Source organism: Pempheris klunzingeri, chromosome 20 (assembly GCF_042242105.1).
Source record: "Pempheris klunzingeri isolate RE-2024b chromosome 20, fPemKlu1.hap1, whole genome shotgun sequence".
Taxonomy (NCBI): domain Eukaryota; kingdom Metazoa; phylum Chordata; class Actinopteri; order Acropomatiformes; family Pempheridae; genus Pempheris; species Pempheris klunzingeri.
In genome coordinates, this window is record NC_092031.1 from 11,890,131 (window position 1) to 11,907,424 (window position 17,294).

Consider the following 17,294-nt stretch of genomic DNA (forward strand, 5'->3'; position numbering starts at 1 on the left):
AAGTATGGAACTGTGACGCAGCACACTGAACAGACATGTCACTAGAGGAACTTAGGTCACGGGTAACATTAGCAGGATGGGTACCAAGTGTGTCCTCAGCCGATGTTTGAATCTTCACCATGTTTTGTCCACTGGTCTCCAACGACGGCCTACTGTCTTCCAAAGCACTCCCCATAGAAATATCCCGAGTTGCTTCCAAGGAATGCTTTGTTAGGTTTTCCCCCACACACTTATTAGATTGTTCACTAAAGGAGCTTATGGTGTGGGTGACATTGCTGTCAAGAGTACCTGACAAGTCTCCACCTTGGATAATATCCAATGTGCCAGGCTCTGCCACAGTTTTTTCACTGAGCTCAGACGAAGGCATGTTGTTTTGCAAATTAGCCACGGGTGAAATACCCCACGTGACCTCCGTGGAGGATATTTCTCCTCCTGGTGATGCCTCTGAATCACGTGTAACATCAAGGAGCGTAATCTCTGGGAAGTTACTGTCATCCAGCCAGCGCAGAGGAGCATCTTTGCGCCGCTGTGCTGATCTTCCAAGCATCTTGGCATTTGGGACCGGACTAGCTGTAGTCTCATTATGGTTTGACAGTTGAGGAGGGTGGACTTCAGCATTGTTTTCTTTCGCACTCGTACTTGCGTTACAGACCTTAGAGGGACAGGTCTTGTCCAAAGTACTCTGGTGACTGTCACTTGGGCTTGTTTCTGACGTAATTTTTGTGCCATTCTGTTTAGACAGTGAATGGAAATGACTATCAAAAGTGACGTCCTGCCCATCACATGAACCAAGTGCCCTATCAGCTGAACTGTTCTGCTTCATTCCAAGGGACCTTTCAGTGGTGTTCTTGGGGATTGAACTGGCCTGATCTGCTGCCTCACCCTCCACTTTGGGGCTGTTAACATTAGACTGGAGAATGTCAAGCGTCTTCTTCTGAGGGCAAGGAATTTGAGCAGTGGTGGAGGCACTCAACTGGGAGGCCTGGAGAGTGGTAAAGGTGCTGTTTGAGGCCCCAGCTTTTACAGGTGTAGCAGGCACGCTGTCAGGAAGAGCTGAATCATTTCTAGTCAGCTGCATCGTGCAATCGTATGTAACATCAAGGAGAGTAATATCTGGCAAGTATTCGTCAAACAGCCAGCGTGCAGGAGGATTCGTCTCGCCTAATGACTGGCCAGAATTGCTACTGGGGAGATCTGAGTTGGGATGCTGACTAGAACCTCCAGTTGATTTTTGACCATTTGCTGTGGTAAAACCAAAAGAAAAAAGAGGAACAGTTGAGTGAGAATGGCTTTCCTTTCTTGAAGGCTCTGGAGATGGACGTTTGTTACTAATATTTAAATACTTTAATATTGGTGTGAGAGCAGACTGGAGACCAGAGAGCCGGGACTTTGCCTTGACTCCATTGCTGCTTGTTGGAGCTGGGGTTGAAAAGGTGCAGGTGTCAGAGACAGGCTCATTTTCTCCACTTGGCTGTGCAGAGGAACATCCCACTACATCTCCTACTTGGACATTGAGCTTTGAAGTCCCAGCCACAGCTGTGACTCCTGGTGGAATATTTTCTCGGCATTCATCGGCCTGGTGATTTTCTTGACTACATGAGGTTTGCAGTGTTGTCTCATTGTCCATGCTGAACGATTTCTCTTTTGCTTTTACAGCAGGAAAATAGGGATGTATAATAAGGACGGGACGCTCTATTCAAACTTCTTGCCACATATCTGTTCAGGTGTCTTCTCAGAATCTCCTTGCCTACAGCCTGTGGATTAAAGGATTAAATTAAAGTGAAACATTTCTACTTTTACATTATTATTATTATGCATTATCACGTAAACTTATATTGGACCAACATGCCACAATTACTACCAGCTCTGACTGAATTTGAAGCACAATCATAAGCTATTCTTTAAAAAATAGATAGCAAGCAGGTACAAAAAGCAAAACCAGAACACAATACAGCTGGTCATTAATAATGAAATAAAAATAAAGCTCTGTCACTAACAGTAACGTTACATAATGATCATAATAGGATATTGCATTCATCGATTTATTTTTTAGGTCGGCCGCAAACATTCGCTAAGTATAATAACATTGCAATCTCAGCCAACAGAGAAGGAAGTAATACAAACATTAGAGTTTCAGGAAAAAAAACACATTGTCAGATGCTGCTTTAGGCTAATGCTAGCTTAGGTGACGTTGGTTGGTACAACGGAAACAACGTTAACTTACCGACCACAACGGGCACTTCTGAGAGGGGTCTCACCCCTGTGAAAATAATAAAATAGTTTTCCGAGACTCGAGTCTCTTCAGTGAAACTTACTAAAAGTGAACTGAATGCCAAAACAACATAGAAAAGTTCAAGGAATCTCAACCACTGCAGCACCGCTCTAGTTCAAATGTCAGCTCTACTCAAACTCATTGGATAATTCCAACCAATCACAGCACGAGAATTCTTCTTCGTGTGTTTCGGAGTGGGCGGTGGCTCAGGCTATGCTGCCATCTACTGTCAGGATTTAAAAATAAAACACATTCCTGTCCTGTCATGTCTGTGCTCCACTACTTTTAAAATGATCATCATCATGAATAACCGATTCCACTTTCTATCTCAATTCCTCAAATCAATTTATAAATGTAGGAAATTTTGTTCAGTGCAACTAAACTGATACTAACATTATTTACAATATTGGTTTAACCCTATAATGCCTGAACCATGAAATAATTGCCAGAAAATTCAAATTTTTTTGAAACTGGAGTGTTTATTGAACCTTCTGACAAATTACAACAATTTGTATAATTTTTGCTACATCCGGCATTTTTGTGCAATTTATTACTCACAGTTTGTTTATCTTAAACATATAACATACAGATAAAATCCAAAAAAAACAAAAAATTATCACACTGATGATGTAGAGGTCTCAAAAACTCTCAAAAACATGTATCAAATATGATACACTTGGCGTTAAAGGGTTACGTATGTTTATCATGTTGTGTTGCATTAAAGGAAAAAAGCTGCGTAATTTAGTTTCAGAGAACAAGGTCACTGAATGTTTTCATGAGTATGAAAATGATGCCAATCATATGTTACAGCCTTCACTGCAAAACTTTTTTTGAATCAAAAAAGTCTTTGTTTCAGTCTTTTGTATTTTGTTTCACCGATTAAGATTTGAGGTTATGCTGATTGTGTTTTGTATAAGAAAATACCATTAGCAAAAAAACACTTTTTTAAGATAAGCTTTATTATAAAAGTTAAACTTAAGGCAAGTCATCGTCATGACGAACATTTCATCACTGTATTCAGTTTGATAAATACACCAAAAATAAATCAATTTGTATATTATATTCAAATATTCACACAAAGCGTTACAATTCACCGTCTTCTCACTCTTTTGTGGTTCTCTTCAGTTTAGTCTTCAGCTCAGACATGAGTGGATTTCCAAATCTGGGGAAACGTGAGAAAACCAAGAATCAGATAATGTCTGAACACACTATGCCTCCTTTGTTCTGAATATAACAACATCAGTACTTTGCCTTACCCTGGATGTTTTGGTGGCATCCATTTAGGCTTGTGTTGTGCCTCTTCTTGTTTGAGTGTGTCATTCTTCTCCTCCGGCTTTGTCTCCGATTCCTGTTGATATTGTGACGTTTTAATACTGTACATGACTCAACATGAGAGAAAAGTGGTACTCACAGATTATCAGTAGTACCTGTGGGACGTTGTCTGGTTTATTTTCATCTCTCACCACCCCTTGTGTCTTTTTTAAAAGAGGAAAACCTGCACCAAGCCCTAAGAAACAAAAAAAAACAAACATTTGAGACATTTACAGATTATAAAAAATAACTGGACCTGAAATACTCAAAATAGTTGTTTTCCATGTGTCGTTAGTGACCTACCAGGCAGCTTTATTCCGATGCCCAAGCCTCCCAAAGGTACACCCACAGGGACTTTGACTGGCAGGTGTGAAGTGGGTGTGGGATCCACTGAGGGCATATGAAGTAGGGAGCGGGGATCTTTGGGTGGCCTTACACGAGGGTTTTTAACAGCAATTCGCGACCTCTGTGCACTGAAGTCCAGCACGGAGGCGTCTGCCTGCAGTGACAAAAACAGCTGAGTTCACACCAGCCCTGTAAGCTATCAGTACTGTCTGATTTCATTTATGGTTTTCATTTATTTCAGAAACAATACCTCTGCGTGATCTTTAGACTTTGCTGTTGGATGTTCTGCCACCTCAGCCCTGGTGTCGCCTTGTGAATCAGATTCTGTCGACACATCTCCGTCCTCTAACGAAGCCTCTGAGCCACTTCTAGATTCAGTGTCTGAGTCCATCGCAGTTATCTCAAGAGGCTCATCCTCAACCTTTGTTTCCTTGCCTTTAATAAGAGCGCTCACATCTGTCAGTGACTTAACATCTGCTTCCTCAGCATCTTTCCGGCTTCTTTTTCTTCCGAGGTCTGTCACCTCAGCATCAGTCTCTCTCTCTGATCCACTTTCTTCGTCTGCTTTTTCTCCTGATTTATCCAATTCCTGATTTAGTTGCATAGGCTCTGATGATGTAACTCCTGAATCAGGGTGATATCCTGTCTCAATGATCGATTCCTCCTCTTTCAGATATGATCGCTCAGCCGTTTCCTGCATCAATGTGTCCTGTGATTCAAAATTATGTTGTGCGGACGGTTCAGATTCTGACATATTAGCCAACATGTCATGTATGCCGTGAAGTGACCCAGCGCTGGTTGATTTTGGTGGCTGAGTCTCACAGTTGCAGGGAGACTGGTCTAAAAACCCAGACTCTGCCGTGGATGAAGACATTTCTGTGTCACTCACTAATTCAGATTCCACAGGCTGCTCTTCATCTTTCTCTCTCTGCACTGATAAGATGTCATCTTGTCCCATGTTTGATGGCTCCTGAAATGGAGCCACTTGTTGCTCAGGCTCGAACTCCTCTTCCTCTGACAATGCCTGCATCCACAAGTCAAGGATTTCCTCCTCAATCACATCTTGTGGTCCAGAAACAGAGCCGACTGTTTCCTCAGCAGTACTCCCCTCTGACTCCGCCACATGCTTTGACATTTGCTCTGTTGATATTGCAGTCAAATCTTCTTGTTTGAACTCAGTTGTCCCTGATTCATCAGCTGCTTCGGTCTCCTCATTGCTGATCTCAAGTGCTTCCTCTGATAGTGGATGTTTTCTCTCCAACGGCTCGACGGCTCTAAATAACTCAGATTCTGCAAAGAAACTCTTTTCTTTTGGCATTTTTTCTGTGTTTAGCTCAGCTGCCAATCCCGCTACCTGCAGATTTAAAATTTCCATCTCATTTTTGTTCTGCATTTCATCGTCTCCTGCCTCCTCCTCAGCTGCACACCCTGCTTCATCCATGTCTATCCCTGCGTCTTGCATGTCTATGCGACCGTCTTCAAGCAATTTGGGCTCAGCCTCCACTGACTGTGTCAGGAATCGAGATTCAGTGACGTCTCCAGCAGCATCAGCTCCTTTGGTATCACATAACCCGTCGTCTATTTCAAATTCGACCAAAAGCTCTTCAGTCCCACCCGCCAGCTCTTTTGTCGTCTTATTAGCCTCATCTGTAAAGCCAACGAGAGTCTCAAATTCCTTTTCTGAGTATTCGATTCCCGTCTTCATTGAGTCAACCAATAATTTACCTTCCTCTTCCTCAGATAAAAGTGCTGGATCTTGAATTACTCGTTCAACAACTGGTTTCTCTGTTTCTTTTGGCAGTTCAGCGTACTCTTCAATAACCAAATCAACGCTAGTCTTAATTTCTCCTGTGCTTTCTTGTTCTTCTTCCCTGTGCTCCCTCACCAGTAAATAGTCAGCCCCACTGCTACAGCCACTGTTTTGAAGGCTCTCCGGCTCTCTGCTCTCCACCTTTTCTGGTAATTGGGTGGCCTGGATTTCCTCGGAGTCTCCTTCTTCCAGGAACCTTTGTGTTGTATTTTCATCTGGCCCTGGCTCATTGTTGTATTCAGGAACTCCCTCTTGTATTTCCTCACATGCTGGAGAGTTTAGTTCCTGCAACACAAGTCGGCCTTCACATATCCCCAAGGGAGTATTTTTAAACTCTCCTCTTATTTCCTGTCCAGTCTCGACTTCTGAGGTGGCTGCACATGCTACCGCCGTATAACTTTCTCTGTTGATTACTTCGCCGGAAAGCCTCTCCTCTTCTATTAAAGCATCTGCTGTTGTCACATCAGTTTTTTCGTCGCTCACTGTGCCACAGCTTTCCGTTTCAACGTCATCTCTCCCTCTTGTTTTGGTCTCCACATCAGTGTCCTCAGCCATGTCCTCTTGCTCTCCTTCTGTGTATTCAACTGTGTGCTGCTCTGTTTTAGCATCTTCTTCTTGACTGTCTTCTGTAACTGTTTTAATCTCCAACACTTCATCCATTGTCTGGTTGTTTGCAGCCTCATTCACATTTTCTTCCTCAGTGACTTCCTGATCCCTCTCATCCTCCTTCTCTTTCACATCCTCAACTTTATTACTTTCACTTCTGAGAGCGATCACACGCTCTCGTCCAGCAGCATTGAGTTCATCCTCAGACACTGTGCCACTTCTGTCGTAGGTCATTTGTATTTCAACACACGGTGAACTAAAGACTAGGTCTCCTTTGAAATCTCTGTCATCATCTGACAACTCTTCATAAACTGAGAGTGGATTTTCATGCCGTTTTGCTCCCCCATCAGACTTGTTTTTGTTGGCAGAGGCCAGCAGGTCATCATCAATGTCTTCTATGTCCTCACGTGTCACTGCTGCATCTACCACGTTATCCTCCTCCTGTAGACTCAAATCTGTGATCATGCGCAATTTTACCTCAACATCTTCTGCCTCCAAATCTCGCTCATCTTCATGCGTTTCGTTGTCGTCTTCCCTTACTTGGATATTTCTCGATGTTTCATCCATTCTTTGATGGTCATCTGGTGTCGCTGACGTCTCAGTCTCCTTCTCATCCCCAGCTATTCTTCTGCTTTCCTCCACGTGTTCACTCACTACATCACCTGTAAGTCTAAATAACCTGGTGTTCGCATGCTCTTCATACTCATCACTCGGAGGCGTCTCATCTCGTCCACGGGTGTACAATGTCCCATCTCCGTTTTCTTCTTGTTCGTCTTCTTTTGCATCTTTAGCGATGAGCAACCCTGCATCATCATCATCATCATACTTTCCTGTTTGGGCAAACTGTTCCTCTCTTGTGCCCTCAGCTTCCTCAGATGCTCCGCTCTCGCTGCCTCTGCTCAGCTGGGTTTCGTATCGCATGCCATCTTCATCGGGCCCTAAGTCGACGTCTGCGGTGCAGAGTTCCCAGGCAACAACTGCCTGAGATGAGCTGAGAAGAGGGGCTGTTGCAAGAGGCTGTTCCTCATCGACTTCCCTCCGGCTGGCGTCACCCTCTGCTTGGCCACAGTTAGCAGGCTCACTGTCAACTGCAGATTCCTGGAGGGGGTTTGGGTCATTGCTTGCGGCGTTCGTGGGCTCTGGCCTGAGGAATCTGCTCACAGCTCCGCTTATATAGTACTGAGAACAAGATGGAGAGGAAGGAAAGGAGACTTATTCATGTCATTGATCAATCAGGTATGTTCTTGTTCCTTAAATAATTTGTCTTTTTTTTTTTTTAAATCAGTTTCCTTACATGTACATTTGTTGTCTTTGTTTGAAAGTATACGAACTCCACTGCTCATATGCCTATACTTTTTTGCCTGAGGCTGTTTTTTATAGTTTGGAAAAGGCCCCTCAGTTCCTAGTTAAAAGGAAATCTTAATGTTACAGCATACAAGGCTATTTACACAATAGCGCCCTTTCAGCTTCACAGCAACAGTTTGGGGAAGGCCTTTTCCTGTTTCAACATCACAACACCCTTACACAAAGGCACATCCATAAATGGTTTTCTGAGTTTGGTGTGAAAGATCTTGACTGACGTCAACCCCATCCAACACCTCTGGGTTTCCTTTTAGCTCTGCTTTGGTCTCCTCCACCTCTATATCTGACTCATTAGTTGTTAAACTAAACAGTTAGCCTAGTTTTAAACCTCTGAATGTGTTTGCCAATTTATATCAGTGAATGAAGGGAAACAAAACGGCAACTCAGTTTGACTATCAGGCTGGCAAATAATATTTTTATCAGAGCTTTTCAAACAACTACTGGCAACAGCTACTCACAGCTATGACGTTGTTGAGTTAAAACATTTATGGAGGAAAAGTAAACCATTCATTGCTGACATGGAACCCAGTGTCCCGGGACCTGGTGAACATCCAGCCAAAAAGCCAAAGCACTACAGGAACTGAGAGGATGGATCACTACTGCTTTTTGAGAGCCAACCAAAGCGTTACAAGTGTCACATACAACACACATCATTCTAATAATCATTTCATCATTTGCTAATACAAAAACAATGATTAGAGCAGCTTTAAGCATCCCACTGAGCCTCCTACGTGAGCTTGCATTAATGTTCTTAGTTACACCTGTGCTTTTCTTTTGATGACGAGAGAAAAATTGTTGTTTTTGTGGTGGAACGGGGGGAAGAAATCCAGTGAAGTTATATTTTACAGGTCCATAACTTCATAATCATTCCCTAGGAAGGTCCCTAGACATAATATAGACAGTTTTCAATTGGTAAACCACCAAATAATCAATTCCAAATAAGTAATATACACTAGTGTAAATCAGTGTACAGAAGGTCAGCTGAACATGCAAAAATGTGCTATTTGTTTTCAGGTAAGTTTTGCAAATCAACATATATGGAAATATGAGAAATATGCTACATGTTCCCAATAATCAGTGAATAAAGAATGAATGTTTTCATGGGTTACGAGGAAATCTACAACTACTTTCAAACAAAAAAAAAAAAACATCAATTAAGCAAAGCTAGTCTGTCTTCTCCCTAACATTAGTACCAAATTACAGATTTCTTTACAGGAAACTTCTGGGAAATCACTAGAAAATCATTAGGGAATAACAGATCCTCTCTCACTCTGTGTGTGTGTGTGTGTGTGTGTGTGTGTGTGTACATTGCGCGCGCACACACACACACACACACACACACACACACACACACACACACACACACACACAACAAACAGGAGGAGGTGGAGACAGAGCCTTTGATAGGGGCTCCAGGATGAGTGCTGTGGCCTGGAGACACTGGAAGGGACAAACTTTCCATTCACACTTCACAGCCTCTAACATCAACAGGACAGCAGCTGAATCGTTACACGTTTGGTTTTGGATTCTGCAGCGACTCACCCAAAACGTCCAGAAAGTCCTCTCCACCCTGGACACGGGACTGTCGGGGTCCATCCTCAGACTTCTTCCTCCTGTCCTATCTGACCATTTGTCTTTAAAATCAAACCCTGCTTCCTTTCCTTTCCTTTTTGATCTTCCTCTTCAGGGTTACTGAGACACTCGTCACCTAGTTGCATCCAAACGGGTTGATCACCTCCGCTGACACTCAGTTCCTCATAGTGACAAATGTCGTGTGTATCATCATCATCATCATCATCATCATCACCATGAGGAGGAGGCTCATTACCGCAGCTGAGTGTTGCACAGTTTGCGGATGTGCGAAGAGCTTCTGAAAAGTCGGACCACAAAAGTGCGTGTGAAGGTTTCAGATCTGATGTGTGTTTTTAAAATTAGGTCCGCTTACTCAAAGCATGTTCCATCTTAATATCAACACCTTTAAACCTAAATTGATCAGTTCATACCTTTGAACATATCAGCAGAACATACCAGACTTGAATGAATTATAGTTTAAAAAGGTGTGCTTTAAGCGAGACTAACATTTTTTGAGGTAAAACTAATTTATTCTCCATCTTACTAATTAAAAATTGAGTGCAGAAGCAATAAAACACACACTTTATTAGTTCAGTTTTGCTGCTACAACCTACTTGTTCCACTAGTTTATGATGATAATGTTAGCCAACTCTAGATACACATTGCTGTGTGTCACAGATTCTGTTTTAATGAATTATTGTTTGATCACATTTATTTACCCCTCCCTGCCACATCAAATCATGCTTACTGGGTTTTTATTTGCCCATTGTTATGTGTCAAATGATAAAGGTCATTTATCATGTACAATATCATACATTACATTATACATACAAACTGTATGCTCGTGATAGATGAGCAGCTGTACATGGTTTTTATTGGCCATGCAGCCTACAACATGAAATTTATGAAACACATGGAGTGCGTGTGTAAAATACATGATCCTAATTTCATGTACAAGGAATAAAAACAATACTTTCATGTATTTTACAACATGAATGCTTCTTTTCATCGACGCTGAGCAGCAACGGTAGACGTTGCTGTATAATCTGAGAGGAGGAAGTTCTAAACTAAACTTAATTATTCAGTTCAACAACGCAGCACCTCCTGTGCTCTGCTTAGCAAAGTGTAGTGACATTACTGTGGTCAGAGTGCAAAAAAAACAAACAAACTAACAAAAACCAGAAGTATATTGAAATGAGAACTTATTTCAGAGGTTGACCACCAACACTGAACAGAGAGAGAGCCACAACCACTGGACTAAAACAAAATGCACAGAAACATCTCTCCAAAAAAATGATTCAGATTTTATTTTCCAACGTAGATCTAGAAAAATAAATCCACAGAAATGGATTTGTACAAAAATATGAACATTTGTAAAAAAAAACACAATCATGGCGTTGGAGGAAAAGAAATGGATGACAGATTTAGAATATAAGGTAATAAATAAAGACCAGAAATGTTGGATGCAAAACTACACACATCGAAGACTGCTGGACATCTTAAAAACATGAGTACTACTTTATATTGACTGTGGAGATATATGTATATTAGATATATTACATTGGCTGTATGAAATAGAGAGACGCTGTTGCACACATCACGGCTTTCATGTGGAGGATGAAATTTCCTCGTTGGGCTCTGAAAAAGAGGATCCAGTTGAAAAACAAAATGGTAGCAAACTTCCTGTTGAGTGTCAGAATAACTGTGTTACTGTGCAACAAAATGACAGTGATCCAATCTGTGATCTGTAGCTCAACCAGTGAGATGTCCTGTCCTTAGTGAGGGGTTTTCATGGTGCAGACTGTGTAATGTGTAAAGTATATGTATGTATGTTCAGACTATACTTACTGTATTGATTTACCAGATCTAAATCTAATCTCAGAAGCTACAGGAGTGTTTTTTTTTTTTTTTGCAGTGTCTTACCTGTCCAGGTTCGATAAACAGGAAGTTTGAGTGCAGGGTGTGTGATCTCCACGCACACTCTAAAACGTGCTCTCTCATTCTCTCTGGGACCCTTCCTCAAGTTGACCCTGTTGATGTGAAGCGCGCCCGGGTCTCCCTCTCTTTCTTTGTCACTGTCCTCCTCCTCCTCCTCCTCCTCTGACTTTGTTTCTTCTTCATCCCTGTCGATGTTGTTATTCTCTCCATCCACTTTCTCGTCGATGTATTGTATTCCTTCGGCGTCGGGGTCTGTGACTGCAGCTTTTGTTTCTGTAAAGTTGTACAGTGTAAAACTGTAGTCACGCTTTTATGCCAGGGAGGAATACTGCATCTATCTATCTATCTATCTATCTATCTATCTATCTATCTATCTATCTATCTATCTATCTATCTATCTATCTAGTTCTGTGGCTAAGATGGAAGGTAAAAAAGATCAATCATGGTTTTATCTTAAAATTTTCATAAATGTTACTGTTTTTTTGTCTTATTTCAGATACTATTGATAGGTAACCATCATAGCTAGTGTAAGCTAGTACCTGAGAAAAGCTCCTCTGAACTCTATTCTTTCAAAACAAGATGAAGGCCAATGTATAAATATTAATTATATTAATGACAAGTACTTATTGCATGTCCATTCCTCCGCCTCTCCGGCTGTTTGCTGGTCTGATTTGGCAGGCTTGTGGACCTCTCCAGGGCGCACACACTTTTCAGCTCCCTCTGTCCGTCGTCTCCTATCTCCTCCGTCTCATTGGACACCAGTGGTAAAAGAGTGGATCCTCCCGCTGCCCAGAGTAATTTGACCTTAGGGTGACCTCCCTTCAACAGGAGAGCGAACACACCAACCCCTTCACTGCTCCAACACACCGAGATCGATGGAGGAATGGAGGGAGCAGCTAAGGGAATACAAACAGAAGATGGAAGTGAATAAAAAAGCATAAAAGCAGGTGAATTTGTTATTTTGTTCAATATATCCTCCATAATATAAAGTTAACATCCAGTAAAAGTGCCTGTAATGATTCATACCAATGTCAACATTTCTCCAGCGTCTCTCAACAGGCTCGGGTAGGGAACAGTGCTCCACTCTACAAATAATCCCCCCTCCTCTCTCCTTTTTCTCCTGGTTTGCTGCTGCTCTCTTCAGAGAAGCCGTGGCCCTGTGCAGTCTGTGATGAGTCTGTATGGGACCCCATATCTCTCCTCCTTCTATCTCCTCCTCCTCTCTGTCATCTTGCTCTCCCTCCCTGAGCTTCAGCCAGGTGACTGATATGTTCGGAGGGTGGAAATCTGTGATTTCGCATCCCAGGGTCAAGGTCTGATCGCAAATGGAGCCGACGATTTCAGAGACACACGGCCTCCTGATGAAGCCTATTTGGAACAAAGTGAGGATTTAAGCCTTCATTTTTTGACACACATTCTTAAATTTCATGACTTTTCTTCCCCTCTTTCTTTCTTACCTCTGGTCTCACGTGTGATTGGCTGCTTCAGGGCGATGTGGTGTACGCTGACCCACACTTTAGTGCCTCCCTTTTCCAGCTCACTTCGGGGAAGTTTGCACTGGCTGAAGGCTGAAAAGAAGCCTTCAGAATTGGGTCGAGGGGAGGACGAGGCCTGGGAGGCCACAGGGCTCAGCTCACCACCCTGGCAGAACCAGCGGAAGGTAATGACGTCTGGATGGAAATGTGATGCCCGGACTGTCAGGCTGATGACCTCTGGAAGACAGATATTGCAGCCTATGTAACCTCTTACAACGAGAAATACTCTACATGCATTGAAGAATAGCACAACAATAAGTTTCTATTTTACCAGCGTCATTTGGTGTCTCTGCCAGCTGAATTTCTGATACCTCTGGAGGCGCTAAAAGACAAAGTTCACAAATATCTCCATTACAAAAAATATGAAAATCATGAAAAACTAGAGACATAGTGAATTAGAGAAAATCATGTCTCACACAGAACTGTAAACTTCTCTGACACCCTCTCCACCACGATCTTATCTTTGCCTGCGTAGGACACCTGACACTTAAACACAGCCCCCTTGTGGATCGAAATCTGGGGGATGAAGGTGAATGCGGAGATCAGCTGTTGAGTGCCACTTCCGGATGAGTGCAGGGGCCCCTGAGTGTGCAGCTTGTAGTAACCCATCTCGCCTCTGGAAGGCAGCAGAGGACCTTTCTCTGACACTGGGGAGGTGAGAGTTAGACCATAGGGCAGATGGATGGTGGTTAAGGGGTTATAGAGGCAGTTAAAGTTAGCATTGGAGGTTCCTGTGAGCGCAAGGTTGTCAATTGTTAGGAAAATTAAATGTAAAAGAGAAAACATAGTATGTTTTAGGAGTAGTGGCAATACAAACATTTTTAATGTGCTTTCATTCACTTTACTGTATATTTATGAAATTTCCATTTTTTTCTATTTATTACCCTTTAACAACCTGTTTTGCCTCTTTATTTCCCCCTAAGTAGCTTTCAAGTAACAACTGGAAGTTCTGAGATATATGCCTATTTGCTTTTTTGCTGAGTCACTTCCAACCTTTCATTGAAGCTGCTATTATAATGCTGGTTGAAATATTCAAAACCAAGATGTATTTTTAAGGCTACACCACGCACATCAGATGAAAATTATTTTAAGATGTCTTGTGCATAATTTCATACATGTTTCCCTAAAAGGCCTGAAACATTTGGTAACTTTCAAAGTTCAAAATGACGTTGTCTGTTATCCACCAGTAACAGCTGGCTACGTGGATGTGTATGAGATCTCCTACCGGTGACTGAAGTGTCGGAGATAGGGGTGTCATTGAGGAACCATGCGGTCTGGACTCGGTCCACCCTCCTGCCCTCGATGCTCACTGTCACCCTGCCCTTCTGACCTACAATCACGCGTGGAGGGAGGATGATCCCTGACACAGTCAGAGACTTCTGTTTCTCTGTTTGGAGGGGGGGGGAATAAGGTAAAGGAGTCAGTGAGAGAAAATGGGGGCTGAGGTGGCAGCTGATCGTGCAATAATTACAGGGTTTGTTGTTAACATTGTTTCGAAATTCAGTCCACAGATCCTGCTGGTGTGTTCCTGTAACCCAGTGTGTCTGTATGCTAAACATATTAGTTTATAGGAATGTGATACTGCATACCAGTTAAGCAGGTTACTTCGGTAAAGAACAGAGGTATTGTTGCAGTTTCAAGTTTTGGTTTCACTGTGATAGTCTGTCCTTCATGCTGTAACTTTAATCATATACATTTTAAATATCTGTAGATATCCTGGCTTATCTCAGCGGCAACCAACATGGGGGTCCAAATATTAATCTGAGGCATCACAAGATGCTAATAAGTATAAGAAAAAAACAAATGGTGCGTTCCACTGCCTTATTTGCAACAGGGAAGTTCTGACTCACCGTCCCTTCTCCTCCAAGAGAAGCCAAAGCAGAGCAAGAAGACCAGCACCAGAGAGATACACATCATAGCCACAGATGCTTTGGCTGATTTAGTCAGCACTGGAGCCTCATCTGACAGGAAACCATAGATTACAGTAGTGATCGAATCGAGAACAAAAAGAACAGTATGCATAAAATGCAACTGCCTCCAAAAATAGCTCAACAAAGTGAAAAAAACAAAACCTTGCCAACGAACTTATTGCATGTCGATATTATCTGTAAACGTTTAAGGCTGTGTTATAGGTTATGACAAATATTCAGTTTGAAATCTTACCTCGGGGATCTAGCTTCTCAAGGTACTCTGAGCCACTGGCCGGGTGCACCGCACCAGGCTGGTTTACTGCACACTCCACCTTCCCACCTTGCTCCCTCTGCTCAGGGCTCAATGTGTAATATCGTCTGGTTCTGTAAGTCCCATCTGGGTTCTGCTCAGTGGTGGGGGGCTCAGGGAGGACTGTGTCATTTTGAAGCCAGGACACAGACACCTCCTCCGGGTAGAAACTCTCCACATCACAGTAAAGAGTGAGAGGAATGTCGTTGGAGTGTGGGGGCACGACAGAAAGACTAACAGAGGGGCGATCTGAGGAAATGCAAAAACACATGGCTTTATCATGTTCCATATTGGATTACAGTTGTTCCTACACTTTGTACTATAATGACTGACTGACTAGCTTTTCTTGTTCTACAGAAAAATATGATGTGTCATTGTGGGGTTTTGTGGTGTGATGCAATGTGTCTTTGTGTCACTCACAGGTGATATTGAGAAGGAAATTCAGCTCCTGATAGCCTCCATTGTGTAACACTTTGCAGCCAAAGGTCACATTCTGGTCATCACGGGAGGGATAGAAAGTCAGGTTGGCCAAAGCAGTGTAGTATCCTTCTGGAGTGTGTTTGCCCTCAACTTGGTAGGGAGGTTGAATCACTTTCCCATCTCTGGTCCAGGAGAAAGAGACAGGAGGAGGGTAGAAACCATCTGCATGGCATCTAAGCTGGCTGTCTGTTTCTAGCACCACCCACTGCGGAGGGACTGACAGAGTGGGGGAAGCTAAAAAGGGAAGAAGTAGAATAAAATGAGGGGGAAAAAAAGCCAGAGTTCAGCTTTCGAAATGTGTTTAGGTTCAAATATGCACTTAGCCCAAATCAAATCTTAAAAACGGAATAAAGACATACCGAGGATGCTAAATGTAACGTTACTGGAGTGCAGCCATGTGGAGTTGTAGCTGCCTGTGCATTCATAGACCCCCTCCAGGTCCAGACTGGCCCTGAGGATGGTCAGTGAAAAGTCCCCAGTGATGAAAGCACTGGTGTCCCAAGTGAAGCCTTCCTTTATTTGCATCGCTGATTCTCTGAATGAGGCGACGTCAGAGCCATTACTTATCCAGCTGACTTTGATGAGAGACTTGTCTATTTTGTCCCCCTTTACAGGGAAGGTCACATTGCAGGGGAGGGTTGCATTTGTATTTGGACCAGCCTGTATTTCAGTTGGAGAGGCTGTAGGCAGAGAAAGAAAGTTTAGATGGTGAGAAAATGTACTGAAATTACTCATTGATGCTCTGTACTGCAACAAAGATTATTGATGACATTGTGTGTACTTTTGGTGAAATATTCCTCAATATTTACTTAAGGATTTAGTCTGTTACTCAACAGTTTACTCAAAATACATTCATGTCATAACAATAGACAACTAAATGTCTGTATTTGAGTTCAAAACATTTTTGTAATAAAATGTTTTCTTAACTTGATTCAAGCCTACATGTTATGGAAGTAATCGATAGCTTCCATTATGTTTCATTATGCTATTTGCTTTTTCAAAAGAAGGAATGACACAATTTTCCTCTTTCAAATGGAAATTTTGAACCTATAAGCAATAAAATGTACCTTTGTTCAGTGAAACACGCTCAGAGTTTTTTCTTCCAGAGTATTAGGTTTGAGTTTCATGAAATTTTCCACTTCACATTCTTTCTTTTCTCCCCCAATCGTAAATCAATAATCTCAGTATACATCCTTGAATCAGTGTAAATATAAAGCCTTTCAGTCACGTATGGCCACCCAATCAGCTTAATTAGTAACTAGTACAATAAAAACTCACCAGCTGGTATAGAGCCAAACAACAGAAAACTTTCTTCAGTGTTTATATTGCACCTCTTGCTAAGTGTGATAGATGTGCCGACCATTGCAGGTCAACAGGAAGAAAAAGAACGAGAGTTTAAAAAGATGTGACTAACACTATGCTGTGGTGAGTAGGGGGGTATTTCTGACCACAAAAGTACAGATCAGAGTCTAAACCAGTTAACTGCAAACATCAAATTGATCCATTATGTCAATTTGAAAGAAAAAAGATAATTAGAATATACTTCTCATTGCTTGTAACCATGGTAACTATCATCCCCAAACCCCTTGACGATGATAACATAGGGAAGATATACAGAGAAATGTGCCACCTTGTACATATAGTGATTTCTCCTCTACATACTTGAAGCTAGTGGAAGTGAAGCCCAAACAAACAGCTTTGGTCATTATTCTCAGTGCGTGTGGATATTATGAAACCTGAGGTCTGGACAACATGGACAAAATCATATGTATCGTAGGAATTCAGTCGAGAGGCACTTTATAGCCAGATTGGAACACGCTGTTTTGGCTTGACAAATCTCAGC

General features: G+C 42.3%; 1 protein-coding gene and 3 long non-coding RNA genes across 4 annotated transcripts; all 4 read right to left on the minus strand.

Moving 5' to 3' along the window:
* Positions 1–2,797: 2,797 nt before the first annotated feature.
* On the minus strand, positions 2,798–7,339 carry LOC139220379 (enolase-phosphatase E1). Its single transcript, XM_070852460.1, has 5 exons — positions 4,179–7,339; positions 3,887–4,082; positions 3,700–3,779; positions 3,529–3,620; positions 2,798–3,434 (listed from the first exon to the last, which is right to left on the minus strand). The coding sequence occupies exons 1-5, from the start codon at positions 7,263–7,265 to the stop codon at positions 3,374–3,376; spliced, it is 3,516 nt and encodes a 1,171-aa protein (XP_070708561.1). The 5' UTR covers positions 7,266–7,339; the 3' UTR covers positions 2,798–3,373.
* A 3,223-nt stretch (positions 7,340–10,562) lies between these two features.
* LOC139220358 (uncharacterized) lies at positions 10,563–11,933 on the minus strand. The gene is made up of 3 exons (XR_011585759.1): positions 11,840–11,933; positions 11,202–11,489; positions 10,563–10,916 (listed from the first exon to the last, which is right to left on the minus strand). It is a non-coding gene; the product is annotated as an uncharacterized lncRNA (long non-coding RNA).
* Positions 11,934–12,026: 93 nt separating this feature from the next.
* LOC139220359 (uncharacterized) lies at positions 12,027–12,846 on the minus strand. The gene is made up of 3 exons (XR_011585760.1): positions 12,674–12,846; positions 12,243–12,584; positions 12,027–12,112 (listed from the first exon to the last, which is right to left on the minus strand). It is a non-coding gene; the product is annotated as an uncharacterized lncRNA (long non-coding RNA).
* A 1,213-nt stretch (positions 12,847–14,059) lies between these two features.
* On the minus strand, positions 14,060–14,991 carry LOC139220360 (uncharacterized). The gene is made up of 3 exons (XR_011585761.1): positions 14,915–14,991; positions 14,602–14,712; positions 14,060–14,138 (listed from the first exon to the last, which is right to left on the minus strand). It is a non-coding gene; the product is annotated as an uncharacterized lncRNA (long non-coding RNA).
* Between the last annotated feature and the right edge of the window lie 2,303 nt (positions 14,992–17,294).